The sequence below is a fragment of the Prinia subflava genome, chromosome 3, assembly GCF_021018805.1.
Source record: "Prinia subflava isolate CZ2003 ecotype Zambia chromosome 3, Cam_Psub_1.2, whole genome shotgun sequence".
Taxonomy (NCBI): domain Eukaryota; kingdom Metazoa; phylum Chordata; class Aves; order Passeriformes; family Cisticolidae; genus Prinia; species Prinia subflava.
The window spans coordinates 51,018,835-51,042,470 of record NC_086249.1 but is presented as its reverse complement, the minus strand read 5'-3'; the positions used below and the strand labels follow the sequence as shown (position 1 = coordinate 51,042,470).

Sequence of the window (23,636 nt, the reverse complement as noted above, 5' to 3'; positions counted from 1 at the left end):
AGTCCTTCTCCAAAGGTGAAAAAACTTGAATTACTAGATGTTAAAGGACTTCTAGTCTTTAAAACTCAAGGATTGGAAACATCTGTATTAAATTGAAAGTTAAGATTATGATGAAGCAGTTTGGCCAGTGTAGTAAATTACGATATAAAATTGAAAAAGATACTTCTACTTATTCTTGTGAATAAATAATAACTACCAACCTTTTCAAAACTTGCACAATAAGAAGAAGAAAAATTAGCTTGTATGTTGGCCTTTTGTCTAGAAATAAACCAGGTCCAGCTTCTAGAAGCTGTTTAGTGAACTTTAGAGTTTTGATATAAAACAAAGTAATGAATTCTTCATTAAAAGATTAAAAAAGAAATCAACTAGTAGACTCATCTAAAAAGCCCAGAGCATAGTTAAGGAAATACAGAGACTGCAACATATTAAACATATTTAACGGATGCTACATAAAATCTGTAATCAGCAGAAGCCATGTCTGAGTGTCTCTTTTTCACACAGGTTTTACTTAAAAGTATATGCTTGTATTTTAATTCTGAGGACTTCAATAGGTTTCTGATTGTAACTGCTTTGTGATTTAGAGCTAAGGTGTTAAAATTTTCTTACTATTGAATTTTACGCATAGATAAAGATTTAATAAAAATGCTATACAAAAGTATGATTTAGTGCATCATATCTGCCTTCCAAAAGAAATAAAAACCAGAGCAACGTACCTTTATTCCTGCTTCCAAATGCTGAAGCTCTGAATAATTTCTGTTTGACCAGTAATGAACTTACCTCCAAGCTGGATCAAGAAACATAACTTCCATGGTCAGTAGAGTGAGTTTTAGAATAGATCAATAAAGTGGACAGTAACAGATTGCTAAGACCAGCTGGTATTCACCCTGGACTTCTGAGGGAAGTGAAGGATGAAACAGTTGAGCTATGAACTGTGCTGTATAAACTATTACTTGAACTTATGCCAACATCAGAGGAAAGGAAGCAAGGTGACAAATGTAATGACATTTTTAAAAACAGCTTGAATATCTGCAATTGCCAAATTTAATACCAGTGGTGAACATATTGTAGATAATCAACAATGAATGGCAGAATTAGTTAACAATTAAATAAATTACTGATATACTGGCAAAGTAGGGTTTTGGGAACTGTTAGGAAAGGAAAACAAAATAATAAGTAAAAGTGTCATTGTAAAAGTTCAAGCTGTGCCCGCATCCTGCATACTTTTTGTGGTTTCCTTTCTTCTTGCTAATAAAAAGTATAGCAGAGGTACAGCAAAACTGATCAAGATTATAAAAAGGAAGTCTTTCTTTGTACAATGCATAATTAAGAATTGGAATTCATTGCTGAAGGACTTAAAGTTTAAAATTTATTAGGTTTATAAGGCAATTACACAAATGTGTGGAAGAACAATCTGTCAAGGATTATTAAATGAAAAGATTTTGCTGTGAAATTCCACAACATATAAAAGGCAGCAGTTGAACCCTAAATAGTGGAGGGGAATAGTTGCCATTCCAATTTACAATCTATAATGTTATGGTGTTTCTTGAATCAACTATGCTCCCTTTGGAACACAAGTGCACTCACGTCTGTTATTCAGCTTTTGATGCTTTTGACAAGTGATGGATCAGCTTTGTAAGACTCAAACAGCTAAATCTTGATGGTAGGAATATATCTTAGTATGAGGAGATCCGGAAACTATAGAATTATGTGTCTACTGCCACTGGACTCTGTTCTGCTGAGAATGGCAGCATGTTCTGCTTTTCCCTGTCCAGCGAACTCCATTGTAGCAAAATAAGTAAGAAGTTCTGCAGGATTTGTTATTTAGCTAGAGCCTCATTTTCTATTAAAGATCTGCTCCTTTGGTTCCAGATAACTTTTAGGAGATGAAGACTACAGGTTTTCCACTAGAATGCCCTGCTATGCGGGACACAAGATATCATTTAGTTTTAAGAATTAGAGTTCTATACAGATGAAGTAGGCATCTACTTTCATAATGACACTTGGTATGGGTCCATCCTTTAGGTCCATGACCCCAGGCTTGTTCTTTCATTTTCCAGTGAAGAGAGAATGCAGTATGACTGTTGTCTTAGCTGAGAGGCTAGGAAAAGTGTAAGGTCACCTGTAATCTTCTGTACGCGCTGTTACTTAGTGACGAAAGAACTCCACTGAGTGTTTGGTGTAATGTAGTTTTCAATTTTCATCTGAAATAGGAATTCAGACTTCTAAAAATAAATGTTCAGATATATTCCTTTTGAAGCTTGTATTTCAAAGGTATTTTGTTTTGGTTTTTTCCACTAGGATGATGTATTTTAGAAGATTTTTGTTTTTTTAGCATACAGATGCACAAACATGATTTTTCTTACAAAGATTGTGGGTAGCAGATTGTATCAAGACCTGTGGCAGAAATAGAATTGTGTATTGCAATTCATGAATGTAGATTTTTCAGTGGCACCTACCAAGAATGTAATTGTTTCAGTCTTACAGAGCTGTTCCATAGGATCTGGTCCACAATTTTAAGAAGTGCTTTTCTGTAGGCTTCCGAATGTAGTATTTGTAAAACAGTCCCATTACCACTCTTCTCAGGACCCTAATTTCAGTCAGGTCATTGCCACAGATGGAGGTAGTTGACTACATTTGAATGTGTATATGGACCTGAATTTGAAGGAGACAGTAAAAGCAATCTGTCCAGTATCTAAAACTCCTTTGAGGTATTTGTTTGTGTGTATGTTGGCAACCACATCTATTAATTTTAGAGTCTTGTTAATAAGGATGTGGAGTGTGAAGACAAGAGGAACTGCAAAGGATGGGAGGTGCATTATGTGTGTTTCAAAGTGCTCTAGCACTTTGTTTGTCAGCCTGAGAGGGTAGAGTAAGAGCATCAGATAAGAAACTACTGATAAAACATAGCTCTGATGCTAGGGCCATGTATGTCCCACCGTGGGATAGATTTAGTATATAGACAGAACTTTAAAGGGTATGTGGTTGTCTGTTGTATAATAGCTGAAGAAAAAAAGTAATTTTGAAAAAGTTAATGCTGTAGTCATATCAAACTTCTGGAGTCATGAAAACTGTGTATTTTGTGATCCCTTGGTTTCTTCTCTCATTAGCATGGTAACATCTAACATCTATTTCCTTCAAATAGTCACATCCTTTCTGCAGCAGCTGCCCACTCCCACTAGGCTGCTTTCTTTTTTTCCCATGTAAGCAGATGTTCCCATTTTATTTCTTCTGTATACTTTCCCCCCTCTATTCCAGTGCTCTCCACAAATGAAAATTCTTTGCCTGTTCAGATATTTCTATTCATTCCCCTCTGCTGTGGGATTTTTTTTTCCCTTTTTTCTTGTTGGAAATAGAGAATAATTATATTTCTTGGGATTTTGGGGGCGCTTTTTTTTGCCACCTGTTGTGGTTTAAGACACTCTTAAGCTTTAAGACACTCTCATTTAGTGCCCCCCCTCCCACCTTTGATGGGAGATAAAAAAGGCAGAGATCATGGGTTGAGATAAAAGCAATTTACTAGAAACAGTAATGAGACAAAACGGTAATAGCAACAATATTAATAGCAAAAGTTTACAAAAGGAGAGCTAATTGCTCACTGACCGGGACAGTGAACAAAATGGTGGACAGAACATCTGCCTCCATGTGTTCCTCCAAGCCCAACACAATGGAAAAAAGGGCAGGCAAATCATCAGGTCAGGACCAGTGTTACCCCACCACACCGTTTGTCACTTGATTCCCTGGAAAAGGAATGCCTCCTCCTTCCCCCTCTTTTCGGGGAAGCAAGACAGAGACTGTTGCCCTCCTCCCTGGCCATGAGGTGAAACGGGATTGAATAGTACAGTGTCTTGACCATGTCCACATGGCTGTACATGACCCAAGTCCTTGTCCAAAACCAGGACATAAGCAAAGGAAGTAAAAATTTCTAGAGGCAGTAGAAAGTATCAGAGTTTTCAGTGGGAAGTGCAACATTTCAAACCAGCAGCGAAAGTAATACATGTCCTCTGCTTCTTATTGCTGCCAACTACATAAGGATGTGACCTGAATTCTGCTGAAGAAGTATCATGTAAGTTCGCAGTAATTTAGTTTGTTGCATAGTTGTAGAACTCTGCATACAATTCCTGCATGAGTTTCCTAGAATAGATATGTTCTATGCTTATGTTTTTCCTCAGCATTGCGATGCCTTAGGTAGTGCTGTAGCATTGTACATAACCCTGTCCTGGGTGAAAATTCCTGAGCCTGTTAGCCGGTTCATTTGCAGCATTGTTTCTTGATTTGGAAGTAAGGAATTAAATAGTGCATGTTTAACTGTTAATTCTTTTTGCATGTTTATGTATCTGTATTATCTTGGTTATAAGACTCCTAATGAATAAATTTTGCTTTCTTGTGGTGGAAGAGGCAATTAAAAAAAATATTTATTTTATTTTTTATTTTATTTCTGCCCCTGTTAGTATCCAGTTTGAGGCTGTCAGGGCACATGTAAGCAAATTAATAAATGTAGGTAATTTAACTTATTGTAACTACAAAGGAAATTACTTTGTTTCTTGTAAAGTTCCAAGGTAGCCATAAAGCATTTTACCATGTTTTCATTAAGGCATGAAAATTGCTTGGAACCTGTGCTACAGGGATATACAGGTCTTCTAAGAGAATCTGCAGTTCTAGAGTTGATAAGACTTTGAAGCAATGCAAAAATCATATTTTTAGAGAGTGACTGTTTTCTGTGTGTATTTGAAGAAGTTAAGAAATTTGAGAGGTCTGTAAAGTGTGTAACTGCAGGAGAAAACAATCATGTGATTCTGGGATCTGCAGCTCCTTGACATACCCTTCTGGGTTCAGTAAGGGCTCTTCTTCAAGCATAATCAGAAAAAGTGGTAACCTTCTTTTTATCCAGTAGCTTTAATGTCATTCTATTCCTTTGGAACCTGGACTATAGAGTTCACACACTGGTGGTGAAAACTTGCTTTTTTCACGTGTAGTAAGCAGGGTGTGTAGTTTTTCCTGGTACAGGAGAGTGCTAACCATTTTCTTAAACCTGTGCTAAAAGAAATTCAAGGCCAAGCAGATTTTGTGGGTAGACTGAAAACAGACAGAAGATGATTGTGGCTCTGTAACCCGTATCCAGGACCCTGGTTATCAGTCCTTCTTTTAAGGACTGCTTTATGTCTTAGCTTAGTGATTTCATTTTTGCAGAATACAGGTTCTTTTCTTCACTGTGGCATGTTCTCGGGAACATCATGCTGCCTAGCAGGTGTATATTATCAAAAGTGATTTAGGAGATGATTCAAATTTGTGTCTCCACCTATGTGGAAGGGACTTGTATCTGGTTCCTTCAATCCCTGTGTGAGGTCTTGAATTCCTTATCTCTTTGGTTGTATCCTATCCTAGACTACAAAGCTCAAAGACCTCAAGAGGTCATTTAGCCTGTGTCCCAATCCTTGGCAGAATTTATTGTGCTTTAAAAAACATTTTTTAACAATTATATAGCTCCTAAATATCTCTCTTAGCATTTTCTGAATTAATTTCAGCTTAGGGAAATCCTCTTGATAATTCATGCTTATGTCTAGTTTTGTCAAGGATCATCACTGAGCTAGTGTTGCCCTGGTTTTTCTGAGATTTTTTAAAGCCTTCTACTTGCTTATAAGATGGAGTCAGTTCTTTAGCTACTGTTGCGATATTAAGGGTCAGTTTTTCACTTTCTCACGCTTTGGAACATAAACAACCTTTCTTGTTTTTGTTCACTGTCCTTTGCTTACATATTTCCAGCCTGAAAACAATGTTGGTTGACAGCTGGTCTGGCCAGTGGGGTGAAGGGGTAGTAACCCCAAGAGCCAATGTGCTTCCAGACCCACAAAATTATAAAAGGAAAGAAATAAACAGGCTGGCCTCCCCTTTTTCGGTGGGGAGCAGCTTTCACTGAAGACCTTTGCCTCCGTGTCGTTGATTATTGCGTTCTGGGCAACAAGCTAGAAATTTTAATCCCATGTCTCCTTGACAGGACTTCTCATCTGTACCTATCTCCTTCGGAAATCAGCAGCATGTTATATTATTGTAGCATATTTTCTACTCTTAAATATTTGAAGCATGTATAACTTAGTTTGGAACAATCATACTGTAAAAGCTTGGAAAGTAATTTCATTTGTGAAATAGTATACAGAATTAAATAAGCAGTACCAATATATTTGGTAGATAAAATTTGACAGTGAAGATTTGTGCTGGGGGAGGAAGAAGGAAAAGTTTAAAAAAGAGTATTTTTGTATTATGTATTATACCAGATCATATTTAAGGATAAAATAGGTTTTTAATTTGTTTGCATAATAATTCCTACTAATATTTTATCAAGCCTATGTTGTTATTTTAAGTGAAATTCTTACCACAATGTGTGACTAATGAGAAATAAATTCAGCTTACACAATGTATTTAAGAGATCCTATTTTTATGACTTATTAAAAGAAGGAATGAGCCAAAATCTCCAGCAATATTAATATATGTTTATAGAATCACATTGTCTTTGTGGTAGTTTGTAAGTTCATCATATATTTAAAAATACGTATTTTTGAAGGGATAAGGAAAATATATCTATGTATATACTTGTATGCTGTATAGGTATATAACAACTCATCTATATTCTAAGGTAATGTTAATTTTTTAATAAGTCTGTTATCTTTGATCAGTTCAGTGCATATAGTTAGACAAAAGCAAATACAAGAATAGATAGGTGTCTTAGTGTTGAGACATATTGCCATGTTTTTTAAGATTTATTATTGTTAAAATCCAGTTCATAATCCTAGCCTGGCCAGGGTAACAGGAGCATGTTGCATGATATTTTAAATATGACTGAATTTGTACAATTAACATTAGCATGTTTATCAGGTCCTATATATTAAAAAAAATCTAGAAGGCTAACAAGCTGAAAAATTTGAAGAGCAAAAGTTTTGGAATACAAGCAATACATGCAAAACCTCTCAATTTTTTTTCTGTGTGTTTTATGATCTTTTTTCTGTGAATTGGCTGTGCTTGATATCAAATACGCTTTCTGAATTCATGAAAGTTTCCTCTAAATATTAAGAATTAACCATGATTGTATTTCTGTTTACTTTGGCAGTAAAAAGAGAAGAGGAGGATTTTGAAGAAAAGAAATCCATTAAGAAACGAATCAAAGAATTAAAAGTTTTGGATCCTAAGATTGCACAGAATTTGTGTAAGTAGATTCTGTTGGGTTTTTGTTTTTTCCTTGGAGTAATGTATAAATATTCCATAAGAATGCCTTTCCCTCTTGTGTGATTGCCTGGTAACCACTTCTTGTTTAAAATGTGTTTAAATATGTGCATATTGTTTTTAAGCCCAAACATGTGAGTTGACACAACTGAAACACTTACAAAGACCCCAAAAGCAGTTAAAGATTGTTCCTTGTTCAAGACTGTATATGTTGAAGTGCAAGTATATAGCAATATATCTAATCCATCTGTATTTTCAATTAATTCATCAAGGAGTACTGGATGCCCCCCTTCCCCTGCATGTTCCCACCCCTTGTCAACAAAAGATGAAAATGTCTGAAGCATGTCTGCCCATCTCATGAACTTTGTAGAAACTAGGCAGTACTCAGTATTATGTAAAAATAAACAAACAAAGAAAATGACGTTTTGATGGAAACGAGTTCTAGAAAGAATAGGTTCCTAAATGCTAGCAGAGATTAAATAAGAAATAATTGTATTATTGTGACTAAAATAAAGAGTGCTTATGTTTTCTGTTTCTTTAGTTTTGGCTTGTCATGGTGCTTCTTTAAAAGAAGGCTCTGACAAAACTATTGAAAAAGTTATAATTGTCACCTCAGCACAAAATACTGTAATAGCAGTGATTCTTCTGCAGAGTAGACTTGTCTCTAACTGCTTATAGAAGTCTTCTGTGATGCTGGATGTTGTATATAACAAATGGATATGGAGAAGTCTGGAATTGAAGGAGAACAGTCATTAAAAATACATTAAAATTGTTATCTCTTACCTATATTACTTGGAATACTGTTTGTTAATTTGGAGATGCTATGACCTGTTACGGTAATGTTTTTTAAGTAGAAGCAAGATAGTTGTTGTCTTGCTTTCTTCATTATTTGTGGAATCTTTGTTTTAGCAATTTTCCTTGGATCTTTCCGAGTGCCTTATGAAGAGATCAAAATGATGATACTGGAAGTAGATGAAACACAGCTCTCAGAATCCATGGTTCAGGTAACAAAAATGGCACTTAAAATCCCAGTATTTCAAGAGAAGCTTCTCAGTAAATAGAAACCCGTGGCTAAAAAGATCTCTTGATGTAGACTTTTGACTAATAGTAACTGCAAGAGTGTTCTTTTCCTCTGAACGGTAGATTTTTTTTTAATTTGTAATGCTAATATTTTTATGAAAGCAGCTGGTGTTGTTTTTGGCTGGGATTGAGTTAACTTTCTTCACAGTGGCTGGTATGGGGTTATGTTTGCACTTGTGCTGAACACGGGGTTGATAATACAGAGATGTTTTTGTTATTGCTCAGCGGGGCTTGCACAGAGCCAAGGCCTTTTCTGCTGTTTGCACTGCCAGGCTGGCAAGGGGACTGGGTGTGTATGGGAGGCTGGGAGGGGACACAGCCAGGACAGGTGACACAAACTGACCAGAGGGACATTCCAGACCATGTGGCATCATGCTAAGTATGCAAAGTGGGGAGAAGAAGAAGGAAGGGAGATGGAGTCGTGGTGTTTGTCTTTTCAAGTCACCATTACATGTGATGGGGCCCTGCTCTCCTGAAGATGGCAGAAAATACCTCCCAGCCCATGGGAACCAGTGAATGAATTCCTTGCTTTGCTTTGCTTGTGTGCACAGTTTTATCTCATCCTGTGAGTTTTCTGGCTTTTACTCTTCCAATCTCTTCCTGGTCCCACTGCAGGGAGTGTGAGTGAGTGGCTGCTTGGGGCTTGGATGGGATTAAACTATGACACAGGTGAATTTAAATTCTCAATTTTCCACATTGTCCACACCCAAATAGAGACTTTTTCATGGGTACATCTGATGCTTTGTTTCTTCCTTACTTACCAATTTTTTCTTTGCTTTGTTTTTAGCTCTGTCTTATCTGTACAAATCTCTGTTTCGTGTGTTTGGTTTGGGGTTTTTTTTGTTTGTCAGAGCTTTAACAATCCAATATCTTGCCCTAAGGCATTTACAGCATTCACCACTTGTCTTCCATGAAGTTTATTTAGGTAGTGTCTTCCCTTTCAGTATGATTTTTTTAAAGCACAAAGTCAGTATGACTAAGTGGAGCCAAAAGAACCTGGAAGTTCTTCTATATACAGTGATATTTCAGAGTTGAAAAGCTGAAGAATTTAATGAAATAAACACAAATGAATCATTTTAGAACCGTGGGAAAATAATTTGGAAGGTGTGTCTTGAAGTCATTTGAGCCAAGGCTTTGCTATAAACCAGGTCAACTAGAGCAGTTTGATCAGGGCCTTTTCCTTTGAATTTTTAGAATTTCCAAGGCTGGAGACCCCATAGGCTTTCTGGACACCTTTTCCAATGTTGAACACTTGTAGTAGAAAATGTTTCTTTGTTTATCTAACTGGATTCTTTATTGTGATAACTTGTGACCTTGGTCTTCTGTTGCCCAGCTCTAAGAAGAGCTTAATTGCACCTTCTTTGTACCATTTAGTTGGGTATCTGCACACATTAAGGGCCTGTGAGGCTTGCTTTCCTAGAGTTCAACAAAGTGACTTCTCTCAGCCCGTCCTTGCCTGTCATGTGCCATATTCTTGAGTCATCTTGATGGGCATCAATAAATTTGGAAAGATCGGTCTTTAGAAAAAATATCTGTGTTTTGAACAGGACTCTGGCATACTGTGATGAACTTCAAATTATTTCTATTATGGCTCATAAATGTCAAAACATATATATCACTAATTGATAATTACTGTCTATCTGCTAGTAATGTGGTATAGGTTTTAGATAGCTAATCTCTTCAGCATACTTAAAATTGTGTTACACACATGGGTACCAGTCCCTACTGAAACATGAAAGAAAGTTGGAGGTAGATTGGTTTTTTAGAAACACTCTTTTTACAGGAATGTTGATTAGCTAAAACAAATACAGGTAACAGGGTCATATAATTAGTTTTTACATTAAACCTCACTGAAATTCAGATGTGGCTTGTACTACAGCGCATAGGAACTTGTGTTCAGATGTCAAAACAAGACAAATCTGTAATTGTATGGTATTCCTGCAAAATAAATTTCCACCTAGTTGGAATGTGAAAATAACATCCTACTGAGGAGGCCATGCAATGCTCAACATGCCCTTTTTCTTCCTGCACACAGTTTTAACCTCACTTCTTGTGACTTGGATTTCAAAGATCTTTAAGCTCTCTTCAGCTGTTTGGACTTCACTTTCCCTTATTCATTGAAGAATAAGATGTTTATCTTAAATATTTGAAGGCACAAGCATGAACCATCATCTCCAGTGACAGTATATATAGTCATTGTATAATTCTCATTCTCTGGTTCAATGACACAGTTAACATTGGCACTAAAACTATCATTTTAAGGTTATTAAGATGAACATAGTTTACACTTCTAAATTGTTTTTTTTTAGTCTAATTTGCACTTAGATCACTTTTTCAAGGTTTTCTTCACGCTCAAGAGCAGCATGATGTGTATATTTCTTTTATTTTGTTTTATTTTATTTGGTATAATAGTAGAGATTCTCTATGGTAGCATGAAAAACTGAGAGATGGAATATACTCTGCTATTATGTTCAGCTTAAATTCTGTCTCAGATAGTCCATGCTTGCTCTGAGACACTCACATTGTATTTGATCTTAGCACTGTTTTCCAACAGTTAAAATTTAGCTTGTTAGAAAAATTAGTTCCTCAACAATTAAATGAAGCAACCTGTCAAAATAAATACTATGTATCAAAAATATGAAAAATTGTCATTTTGGTAATTTCTCTGCGTGTTATTTAAAGAAGGCAAAACTTATTTTTGCATTTAGACTCTGGGGAAAGAAATCATCAAACCATTGATGGGAAGTTAATTAGTGGCATACTTCTATGTGAAGATGCAGTAATCTAAGAAGAGAAAATTTATTTTCAGGGATAATTTTTTTGCTTTTGTATCATTATTTTTAATTTCTTCTGTAAACTCTTCATTATAATTGTGTGTGCCTTGGGATAAAGAATGCCTAATTTTCAGCACATTTAGAACATCTAACACACCCTAGCCCCCCTGGAACTTTGCAGTAGGCATGGCTAACAATATAACAGGATACAACTTTTTGACAGTATGCTGATAATGTTAAGGCTCTATTAATTTGTATTAACAGTAAAGTATGTTGAAAGTCAGTGTATCCAGTAACCTCTCTATGTAGTTGGCATCAAAATTGAATCCAAAGTGGTTTTGGCAGTGGTTGAGCCCTTTTGTGTTTGCTTTTGGAGGGGAGTGAACAATTTGATTTAAGAAAAGGATAAGAGAAGATGAAGAGCCAAAAGTGAGACATTATATCCTACAATATACAATGGTATTAGCAGCTGCTGTGATTGCCTAAAAGTCAGTGGAATGGAATACAAGTGATCATGTGCATAATATCCTGTATGAACACAGTCATATAAATCACTCAAGAATATAGACTGCATTTTTTTGCCAAGTGAATAATCACTTGAAGACCTAAACCAAGCAGAAAATTCAGTAGAACGTAGGCTTCAAATTTAGTTTGCAAGTTTGGATGTAATAATATTTATCAAATGATTTCATCCAAGTTGCTTGTTTCTGGGTAAAACAACTCTATAATAACTTTGAAAAAGGGACTGAGTTTAAACTTGGAAAAGGACTTCAAACACCCATCTTTCTTTGAAAGTGGTAGAACAATGTGCCTCATTGCTTCAAAAAGTTGGTGTCCACCTTCATATGTACTTAAGTTTCTAAATAACTTAAAGTATCCAGCTGTATGTCTCTATTTCTACCTTCAAAATCCTTTTCAAGTATGCATTAGGACGATGATATGAAAATGTGTTCTGTGTATTTCATAATTTTGAGAAGAGAGAAGGCATACATAGATTTGCAACCATGTGGCTAATTCTCTTCATTCATATGAGTTACCTTAGACGGTATGGTACTTCTCCTTCTGAGGAATTTCTTGCTTTCAGTAGGGTTTTTTTGTTTAGCTGTAACTGTTGTGTTCAGTGGGTTCTAATATCACTGTTTCTGAAGTTGGAAATTTGTTCTTAGTCCAACTCTTGTTATGCCTAAGAAATGAAATGTAATTTCTCTCCATCTGTCTCCATCCTCCTCCCTGCACCCCACTTCAGTTAGAAATTCAATCCAGTGCCTAAAAATGTAAAAACTCCAAAATTCATGTTGTAATCCAAAAACTCATTGACTAATTATTGAAATGTTTCCAGCGACATAGTCAAAATTCTTTCTCCTGCTCATTCCTTGTTTGATATTCAAAATGTGTTTTATCTGTAGCTGTTCAAAAGCTTTATCTGAACACCATAAAAGCCACTTTGATATCAGCTGCTCCTTCAATTTTGGTTGCTTTTTTTTAATATTCTGATGCTCAATATTCAAAATATTCATCTAACACTTGACTGGTTATGTTTTTTGAAAGTTTTGTGGGCAGTTTTTCTTCATATGAAAACTATTTCTGCATCAAACAATATAACATTTTAATTTCAGTAAAGATTGAGGAATTGTATTATATGTACAGCTGTTTATGGGAAAGTTGGATATCAAAAAAATAATTAGGTGTGTTATGTATTTCTAACTTAAAATGTATCTTTTTACATTTTGTACCGTTTCATTTTTGCTCAGTTTTACTGATTTAGTGCCAGACATCTTCATCCGTAATTAATAACTGTAGTCTTTTTTACAAAAATATTTTCCAAATGTAATAGCGGTAAGGATATGCATGACTACTGTTCCACTAAAAATCAGTTTGACCATATCTAAATCAAGCTTCTAAAATTTAAATTTCCATTATTGTTTTAAGCATCATTGTTCATGCATTTTAAATCGTTTTCTCTTTTCTTACTAAAATCATTATTTGAGGATGGACATTTCATTGAACCAGTCTACTAATTTAGGGATATTTTTCAGCTACTATTTTAAAGAGTAAAATCTGTTCTTCTTAGACTAAAGAAGTATGTTAAGCAAAGCATAGGTATGACTTTTTATGTGTCTGGCCCCAGAGAGGTAATTTTTATATCTTGACTAGCTGAATTTCCTGTAAAACAAGGAATTAGACTCTTTGGTGGGTAAAATTAGGGCTTTTTTAAGACTTTCAGATGGAGATTCTGTTCACTAACTGAAGTAATTTCTTTTTTGCTTATTGTATATCACCAAAGCTATTTACTTGAAAGGTAATAAAACAAATGTCGGCAACCAAAATGTCTGTCTTTTCCATCAAGTAATGGAGAAGTGCTGGAATTGGTCTTGTTTCTTTCTTGACCTATGGTAATGGGTTTGTTTCCCACTGTGTTTCCTAGATTGGCTTCAGTGTTAAAAGGATTGAATCTTCAGATCAGTGCAGGAGAGTGATCTTACCAGTAGGCCAGGGAGTGTTTTAAGAAGGGAAAGTCTCTCATGTTTTTCTCACTGTGACGGAAGCTTTACCAGCGCATAACCAGAAACACAAGAGTCCTAATCTGAGAAAGACAGCAGGCCGTAGGGACTCTCACTGTTACCTAGTAGTTGCAGATGTTGTCTTGGGAATGGACAGAACTGAGCTACTGACTCAAATACTCAAATTATACCCTAATGAAGTGTTTGAGAAGCTTTCTATTTGCAGAATATCCAAGAAACCATTTTTAGCCAGCCTAGCAGAATTATTAAAGAGGGGTTTAGATGCCCAAATGTGAGTGTCTTTATGTAGATAATATGGGTCTAAGTGTTCAGGAAAATCCAGGGTGTCAGAGGGTTCTTCAGATAAACAGACGAAGGTGTAATGTTTGATTCCCTTACCTGTGTTCACAAGACATTCACTTACATGTGTCCAGCCTCCCCATAGGTACTTCTGAATTCAGCTGAAGCTGAATCTCACCTCTGATTTACTACTTCTAGCAAGTTTTCAGGCTAAGTAGTAGTGTATGTAAGTAAGTAAGTGCAATGGGTTTTAAACTTCCGTTGTTAAATGCTAGGAAATTAATTATTCTTTTTCAAAATACTTTTCATCTAGCATCAGTAATTCTTGCCATCCTTTGGATGGTTATGTTATACTTGAAGTTCTTGTTCTGTTTGCTTCAAAGTGTTCTGTTTACGTAGTGCCTATCAAGCATATTTTTTCTTTAAAAACATGAAAAAAATACTATGGAAGTGTGTAAGAATCAGTGTCAGGTGCTGGCAGTATTGCATCACTTATCTTTTACTCTCTCAGTTACTTTAATTAGTGTGTTGTTATGTACGTTCTGCTGTCTTCAGGGAAGAGTCTTGTCTTTGGAGCGTATGATGATAATGCATATGTAAACTCATTTGTTTACAGTAATAGAAGGAACTTCGAGTCTGAGATTTTTATTTTTCTTTATAGAATTTAATAAAACACCTCCCTGAACAAGAACAATTGAATGCATTGTCCAAGTTCAAGAACGAGTATAACAATTTGTCTGAGCCAGAGCAGTTTGGAGTTGTGGTGAGTTCTGTTTTATTATCGTTGGGATTTTTATTGTCTTTTCTTGAAATACGGTTTTAATATAATATTATAGAAGAAAAATGACAGTTGCTTCTTTCTAAAAGTGAAGAGATCCAGACCAGGAGAAGAGTACAAGTGCTGCCTTTCAATTGGACTTTTGTTGGACATACCTTTGGATGTGGAAGGCCTGATTATTGAAATATTGTTGCTGGAATGATTTTGGATTCTCTTTGTTTAAAAAAGTAATTTAGTTTTGCAAAAGAAATCAAACCAAAACTGTAAAAACTTCGGTATTTTCTGTGGCAAAGGTTCTTTGGGAGATACAGACCTATTTTTGAATTTGCTTAGCTAAAATAATTTGGCCTTACTTTTGTTTGCATTAATAAATCTTAAATTTTTCACTGAAATTTTCTACAGTTATATTTTTCTTTCTATTCTCCATGTAAATGAGAATAGTGATGATGTTAACCTATTCTGCCTCCTGCCATCTGTGTTTTCTGCCATGTTCTATCAAGAGTACATCTAATCACTCTTTCCCTTCCCTCTGGAAAGATAAGTTTGTAATATCTTCCAGGCTGAATTCACGAAGGAAGACTGGAAGTGAAAAAAAGAAAATGCTAGTTCAGTGCTGGCAGTTGATTCTTTTTGTGGAAATACGGTTTGCATCTAATTTCTGTATAGCTCACAATTCATAATTGGTAATTACTTCATCCAGACAAAGTCAGAGTAATGCTATGTAGTTTCCTGGTGCATATATCTATACAAGTCTTTGCTTTTTCTTGTCCATTCCTGGAGTTTCAACCTGAGGTGGTTATTGCTAAGATTATCTTATCTGAGGGAATGTCTTGTGTGGGAATAATACTTTTTCAGTTAGATGGAACTAACTGTTGATGAGAAGAGGTAGACCAGTAACAGGGTAGGTAGAGTTTTGCTGCATCTGGCCCAACATTTTCTGATAAATTTTTCTTAAAAAGCTGAGGCAATGTGGTAACTCAGAAAAATAAAATAGATTGACAAAATGATAAGAGTTCTTAAAAATTTGTGGAGTCTCTTTTCTGAAGGAACAACTAGTTTCCTACTGAAAAGTGCAAGTCCATGCTTTTCCTGGTTTTCCATGCAAAACATCAAAAAAAAGAAAACCCACAAACTAGACCAAACCCCATCATTAAGCACAGTTTCTGTCGTGTCACACCGTCTATATGTGTAGTAGAGTGGATTTCAGAGAGCAAGGTACAATGTTTATTACATGAAACATTTTTCATTTCTCTTCCAATGGGGGAAAATTTGAATAAGGCACTTTTTTCACTCTTTGAATATGGAATCCTTTCCATTTACTTTTCATCAAAGTTCTTCAAGCTCCATCTGGCTGTCTTGTATCTTTTCTTTCATTGTTGGCCAGGGAGCTGGCTGAGAAATTCTACTCATTTCTTAGGAAGCCACTGTTGTTGCTAATGTGAATCTTCACATTATTGCTGGTTTTGTTTATTTCTCCTTAAAAATGTTGGTTTATGCCTCACTTTTTGCTGTCTGTTTTAAATGAGGAGAATAAAACTTGAATACAAAATGCAAGACTTGAAGTCTTTTAGATGAGTAGTGTTTTATAGTTATGTTTTTTTCAGAGAATTAGGAGATTCCATGTTAATTTGCTCTGAAGTTCTGATTAAAAGAACAATTAAATTATTTGACTCCTAAGGAAGAAGCTAAATAGTGAATAAATAGCTAATTACTACTTGTGTGATAATTTTTTTTTATCATGGAAGCCCATTATTGTTCAGGCTTTGAAAGTCAAGATTTGATACTCTGAAAGAAACAGCAAGACACTTAGTGAAATATTGGCTTACTGTGACTGTTACAGTATTGCATGTTTCAAAGAAAGTTAATTAACTTTTGTTGTTGGCTTAAGGACCTTGAGGGCATGACTAAACAGTTCAGGTTCCCTTCATGAGTATGGCTTGTGGTTTTGGGGTTTTGACTGCGTTTTTGTCTTATGGTTGTGAGGATTTGTTTTCTTTGTATTGACCCTATGAGGTGCTTTTGTGGTTTCTGCCTTCTCTTTTTAAAGTTATTTATCATTTTTATATTTTCTGTTCATTCTGCAGTAAGTATAAAATAAATCCTTTATGGCCCTTATCTTCTCTTCCAGACTTTGGGTTTTCTTTAGATAAACTACTTTATTTTCCGCTAGGTTCTTTCTTTCACTTACTCCAGGCTGATGTCTCAGTGCACAGATATTATCACCTATTACTGTGGAACTTTTGTTTTGTTTTAGGGTTGTGGGGTTTTTGGGGGGGGGGCGGGGGGGAGGTGGCAGGGAGGAGGACAGGGAAGGGCTTGCACAGATTCATTAACTATTTCATGAAAATTGCATTAATTCTGTTCATCTTACTAAAAATTTAGTTTATTCTTGCAACTTAACTTGATGTTATGCTGAATGTTGTATTTCCTTGCTCAAATTCCTGATGAAGGAAGCTTGTGCTTGATGAAAAATAAATATTCAGATGCGTTTTGTTTTACCATAGTTCTTGTTTTGTACTTAGTTCTACTGCAATAAACTTCCTCCAAAACTTTTTAAAAATCTTTCTTAACCTTCATGTTGTTTTCTTGGTGATTTCATCGTTTGCCACAGAATCACAGAATATTCTCAGTTGGAAGCAATCCACAGGGATCATCGAGTCAAACTCTTAAGGGAATAGCCCATATAGGGATCGAACCTACAACCTTGTCTTTACTAGCACCATGCTGAATCTTCTATAAAACTTGATAATGATGAAGATTATCTGTGCAATATGAAGCCCACTGGAGATGAAAGGGGTTTCATCTAGATCTTCATCTTGGTTGCTGTTGAGAGAAGGTTATATTTTGTGGTTTTTACATTTTTACCTGGTTCTTTCTTCAGTGGACAGTATAAATACTATGTTGCTTTAGGACTTTTAGCAATGTTGATTTATTTTGCAGGCAGTTCTTTCCTAAGAAAAAAGTGTTGTTTTAGAGAATATTATTTTCCTAATTTTTGGTGTATTGTCTCTCATCATATCAAAGAAATGTTTAAGTAGATCATTTAGTAATGTTCATCTCATTTGTTTTCAGTGAAGTTGATGTAATAACTATTAGTTAGATTTACTGATCATGACTGATATTTTGAGTGCAATAGTCTGTTGAATGGATTTTTACTGAACTATTACAATACCACTGGTCAGTATATTATTCATGACAAAGTTGGATACAGGCATCTTCCAGGTGTTCAGAACTTGAATGTTCTGAATTCTCATAGAATTCCATTCTGTGATTTGATGTACACTTGTTTATTTACAATGCCTGTAATTTGTGGCATAAAATAGTCCTAGACCATATTAAATTTATTATATGGTTTGATATTGATAAATGCAATTCCACTTAAGAAATCACAGTTTTCATGTTCTTTATCAGGCATCAAGTCTGCACCTTTAGATCTGACATTTCAAGGCATTTTTGGAGGCACAGAAGTGCATGGCAATGTTTGGTCCCATATCAGAGGGTTCCAGATCTTTGTTGCACCGCCCCTCCGCCACCCCCAGTGTCCTGTAACTGTAGTTCCCCAGCTTTGCAGCACCACACATCTGCCTTTCCTCCCTCTCTTGCCCACACACCAGTGCTAAGGCTTCAGGCCTCAGGCCTACTCATGCCAACATATTTTAACTGTTGCACTGGGAACCATTCCAAAAAGTAGTTCTGAATTGATAATGCTGCATGCATAGAGCTGAATCCAGTAGTGAATTCCAGCATGAGACAACTGAAACAGGCTGTCCAGAGAATGTGGATGCCCCATCCCTGGAAATTTGCAGAGACAGGTTGAACAAGGCTCAGAGCAACCTGGTCTAATGGAAGGTGTCCCTACCCATGGCCACAGAGTTGGAACTAGATGATCTTTAAGATTCCATCCAACCCAAAAGATTCTATGATTTTATGTAGCCTCATCAGTGTCTCTAATCTTTAGTGGTATAAAATGGTCCTGGTCCATATTAAATTTATTATATGGTTTGAAATCCATAAATGCAATTACATTTAAGAAATCAAAGTTTTGATGTTTTTTTATAAACACTTTTCATGTAAAAAGTTTCTAATCTTGACAGGATGCCGTTAGTAGACATTTGACCTAAGGTGTAGGCTAGTGTACTAGCATTTTTACATCTGAAAATACTGTCTCAAGAGGTACATGTGATAGCTCCTGCTGTCTTTTTTTTCTTGTAATCTTAAGACATTCAGAAAGATGTTCCCAGATTGTCTGGTAGTAAAAAAAAAAAGAAACAGATTTTTCCTTGATCACTTATATTTGCTCAAAGATAAAATTGAGGGAATTACAAAATATTGTTTCAGAAATACTTAATGTTCAGACCTTGTAAGATTCACTGACAGCTAACCCAAATAGAATTTGGCAAGTAGTCCTCATGTGGCTTCACAGCTTGTTCACTGATGGATGTGTTTTTAATGAGTTCGTACCAAAGGAAAAGATTTCACTAGAGTAAATTGAAGATTAGAGTGAGGCCTGATGAAGACTAGTTTGTCTTAAATAATTCAGCAGACACTTAAATTGATCAATTCCATATTCAGCTGATAGTTTCACCTGTATGTTCTCATTGAGGATAACTCAAAATGTATTAATGTTTTTTCACATTTCACGTTGTCTGGAAAATACTGTACTACCACTGTTTCTGCAGAGGTGTACTCTGCCTTTCGTAATATTTGATGCTTGGACACAGCCATACCTAGTGACATTTCAGTCTGTTTAAAATTCTGAAGTGCTGAGGTACATCTGGGGCTGTGAGATATTTTGATTGTGTTAATTTCTATCTGCAACCTTATCTTCCGTGTCTTCTAGATGTCGTGTATCTGCTGCTCAGCCTTGTCAGTGTTCTCTATCAGTATTTCCAGCCTTTCCAGGACTGTTGCCAAAAATTAACTTTCTGTTATGTGCCATCTGTGAGAGTTAAAAAATCTTTATGACAGATTGCAATCAAGTTACCTATGTTGTTGAGAAGGAGAACATCCTTAACTCCTGTAATGTTAACACATTTCAAACCTTGAACCTAGGTATAGGGTGGAGAGCAAAGCTCTAGAAATACCTTCAGAAAATGGCCATCATGAATGTTCTGCACTGATCTAACTATTTGCAATTGCCATTGGATTGGCCTATATTACTTCCTTTGTATCAGTGAAGGATTGTGATGCCATTTTATAGTTGAGTGCTGCAGTAAATGCTTCAGCATCAAGCAGGTCTAACTCATATCTCTGTTTAGTTCCAGTAAAACCATTTTGGGTAGATAATCTAAAGAACAGTTTAAAAAAATTTGTCTTACTGTTGTCTGATATTAATTTAGAAGGCTAAGTGAATGCTTGTTTTTTGTTCTAGCATACATATAGGCTATCTCAGTTTTCTTCTTGGCAGATATTGCTACAATTTCAGAGCTGGAATGCTACTTCTCTGAAGGGTCCCCATCTTTTGCTTCCAGCCATTCACTTTGCACATTCTGTCAAGAGCCTGTCCTGGATTTGATTTGATGTTTTTCTTCACTAGTAATGTTATCAACCCTCTAATGTCCATGTCATGCTTTACACATCATAAAGAGAACACTTCTGTGTTGAATAAGGACCATGAGCCTGCCATTTTGATTCAGCAGCTTCAATGATATCTTGGAATTTAGCCACGTAAACTGACTTATGTATCCAAATGACCGGCTAGTGCAGGGCAGCTGTGCTGAAAGACCTTGAGACTCATCAGTACATCTTAAATCCCTAGAGCCTGAACTTAATACGCAGATATTTCACCTGTTCCAGCTTCAGACTTTGGAGCTCAATGGAGCTCCAAGTGCTGTAGGATTTGCTTTCCCTGAGATCATTTTGTAGAACTGAGGAACTTTCTTGAAGACACACAAACTGTCTTCAGCATTCACTTACGTGATATGTCAGACTGTTTTTATCACCGATTAACTGTGCTTCCAAATACACAAAATAATCATATGGATAAAAATTCCCCAGTCATTACTAAATTTGCTATTGACAGGGCTACAGAAGCTCTACAGTGGAATGTTTTTTCCTTACCAGTACTGTTATGATTATAGACACCTATCTTCTTCTTAGGAAATTAACTGGGAAATGACTGACTTGTTGGGTCAGTAGAGAAGGTGATACCAGTTATGAATTGCTGGAGGCCTGAACTTTTTTGAAATGGGTCATGTCTGTCACATTAAAGACATCAGAATCAGCTGCTAGCTATGTAACATCAAATTCCACTTTTATGTGGGAGTTGTTATGGTAGTTCAATCTGATAGGAGGTACTAAACTTGCTGTCCTGATTTTGAGACATTCTCATCCAGACCTTGATCATGTGTCTTCATGACCTCTGTTTTGGGATATTCCTCATACCAGACTTTTCATTAGGAGGTGGATTCCTAGTAGTAACCATACAGAAAATGAGGCACTTGTTTTAGAGGCTCATCAGATTTTTCAGTCTGGAATATAGTTACATCTGATTTACTTTTAGAAACTTTTCTCCATTTGGTTTGCTACTATAACATTTAATTTTAAATTCCTCAATGACAATCTGCCCTTGACTTCTGGTGTTAATTTATTTGTTTTTGCTACCTGTGTGGATTAGAGGTTTTTTCTGAGGATTTTTACCTATATTAAACTCTTGACATGGTTTCCCACAAGAAAAGCTTTTCAGTCTGGTAGCATCTGCTCCATATGTGTCTTTTAATGAAAATAGCCTTTCAGACATCTGTTAGGCCTGTTAAAAATAGAAGAATTTGGGAAATTCTTACCCTCCTGTTCTTGAAAGATTCCTTTTTAGGAAAATATCATTGTCTGGTTTCAAATTGGAGGAAAAAAAAGCTGTCTGCATTCCATACTGATCAAGATGTCAGTACATCTAATTGTATTTTTTGGATAAGACAAAAAAAAAGAGACTACTTTCTTTTCACAGGACTTACCTTCCTGTGAATTTCAGCATGAAGACTGTAAGCTCATCTTATTTTGACAGCTGTGTTGTAGCCCCCGTTGGCAATTCTGAGATCTGCTCACTGACCTTGCTGGGCCATCTTTGTTGAATATAATGCAATCCAAAACAGTACCAGGGATTTTCTGCGCTGTGAATCAGTGCACTGTCATCCTCAAGAAAAGAGAAGGCTGCCTGTGTGCAGCTAGGAGGTAATTGATAGGTGTTGTCCCTGTGTCACTTACAATACACTGCCTTCTATTCTGATCTGAATATCCTTTAGGAAAATACTGGATTTGCAATAAACTTAGTAGCTCAAATTCAAGCTGTTTATAATTCAGGCTGGAGAAGCAGAGTAACAGGACTTGCTCTCTGTCACTGCTGATAAGGCTGAAAAGTCATTAGTTTAATTGTTTGCATGTATACATACATATGTATGTGTGTATGTATATATAAATGTATGTATGTATGTGTATATATATATATATACACACACCTGTTTTCTCTTAAGTAATTTTAATTTTGTGTTGGCAGTTCTTGACTTTATTATCATTTCCTTGAGGAAAAAGAGTGTGTCAAAGTTGAAGAAATACGTACAATCTCCACGTATCCATAAAAACATTTCAACAAAAATACTGATTTTTATTGTGAATTGACTTCCCATAATAATGTTCGATCTTTCCAGAATGCTGCTGTTTTTCACTAAGATTTAGGCATGTTGGCTGTCCTTTTCAAATTGAGAAGGATGTTCTTTTATCTTTTTTAAACATGATAAAGTATCTGTTAAGGTATCAGTCCTTCCTTATTTGATTTTTTGCTTGCTTTTCAAGTGCCTGGGTCTAAAGATAAATGTCAGGAATTCCCACTTTTTACCTCTGCACTCTTAGGAGTTCACTGCTGCTGCAGTGGTGAAAGCCATACATTATCCACAGGGAATGGTGTTCCAGTTTTCTCTCTTTAGTCAGCTTGGTTGTTACTGTTATTTTACTCTTTGGATGAGGACATTTTCAGGTGGCCTGACAGCCTCAGCACTGTTGCTCCTTTTAAAGAAGGTATGAAACTGAAGTGCTTGCAGTGTTTTTCTCTATGAGCTTGTGACAGGTATGAAACCCCTTTGGTGATCAAAATGTCGTGTCAGTGGAACTTCTGAGATGCCTTCCTTTACTTGACATAAACAGAAAAAGATAGTGAGAGTACACATATATCAGATTGCACATTCTTGTAGTTGCCTTGTGATTTATGCTGTATTTGAGAGAAAAACCTGTCTTGGTGTTGGATGTGAGATCTGTGAGAGAGCTGCTACCGGGTACCTCAACTCATAAGTCAGTTCCCATTTGGACTTGCTTGTATGAGACTGTTCTTGTAGACTATTAACTTAAAAACGAGAACAATTCATTACCTGTACACTGAGTTCTCTGACATGTATAGGTTTCTACTTCAACTTTCCAGTTTAGTTATTTGGATTGTTTGTTTTCAGAATTCCACTATCAAGACTGAAGTAAACTTATGTCGTTATATGCTGATTATAAAAAATTTAGAGTATTAACATAAGATGGTCAGCGTTGCAACACTTAAATTCTTAATGTCTCTTGTGATAGGGTGTATGTATTTTACAGTTTGAAAGTAACTGTGAACTACATATCACAAGAAAGGCCATATATTACTAAGGGAATTCTCCGTCTTCCCTTCTCAATTATTGACTTTGCAAGCAGGTAAAGAATAATACCAACTACATACATTGTGCGTGGATTTCAGAGCATTTTCAACAACAACAACAACAGCAACAATAATACTAGTAATAACAATAATAACAATCCCAGTGGCATTTCTGATGAGTTTCTGGCATGTGTTCCTGTTTCTAATTTTTTAGATGATATATTTCCACATTCAGCCTTAAGAATTACATACTTACATACATCTCAGTTTCTTGTAGTTCAAGTGGTTCTGATGAAAACTTTGCACCTTTTATGCAGATGTGCATGCTCGTATTTGTGCAACACATCTTTGTGGTCTAAAGTGCTTGATTATTTCAGTTT

General features: G+C 35.8%; 1 protein-coding gene across 1 annotated transcript in view; it reads left to right on the top strand.

Moving 5' to 3' along the window:
* DIAPH3 (diaphanous related formin 3) overlaps positions 1-23,636 on the top strand; it is a 202,368-nt gene that overhangs the window by 78,516 nt on the left and 100,216 nt on the right. Inside the window, exons 18-20 of the mRNA XM_063392194.1 lie at positions 7,100-7,195; positions 8,122-8,216; positions 14,529-14,630. Of these exons, the coding sequence (XP_063248264.1) occupies positions 7,100-7,195; positions 8,122-8,216; positions 14,529-14,630 (293 nt within the window). The remainder of the gene's footprint in view (positions 1-7,099; positions 7,196-8,121; positions 8,217-14,528; positions 14,631-23,636) is intronic.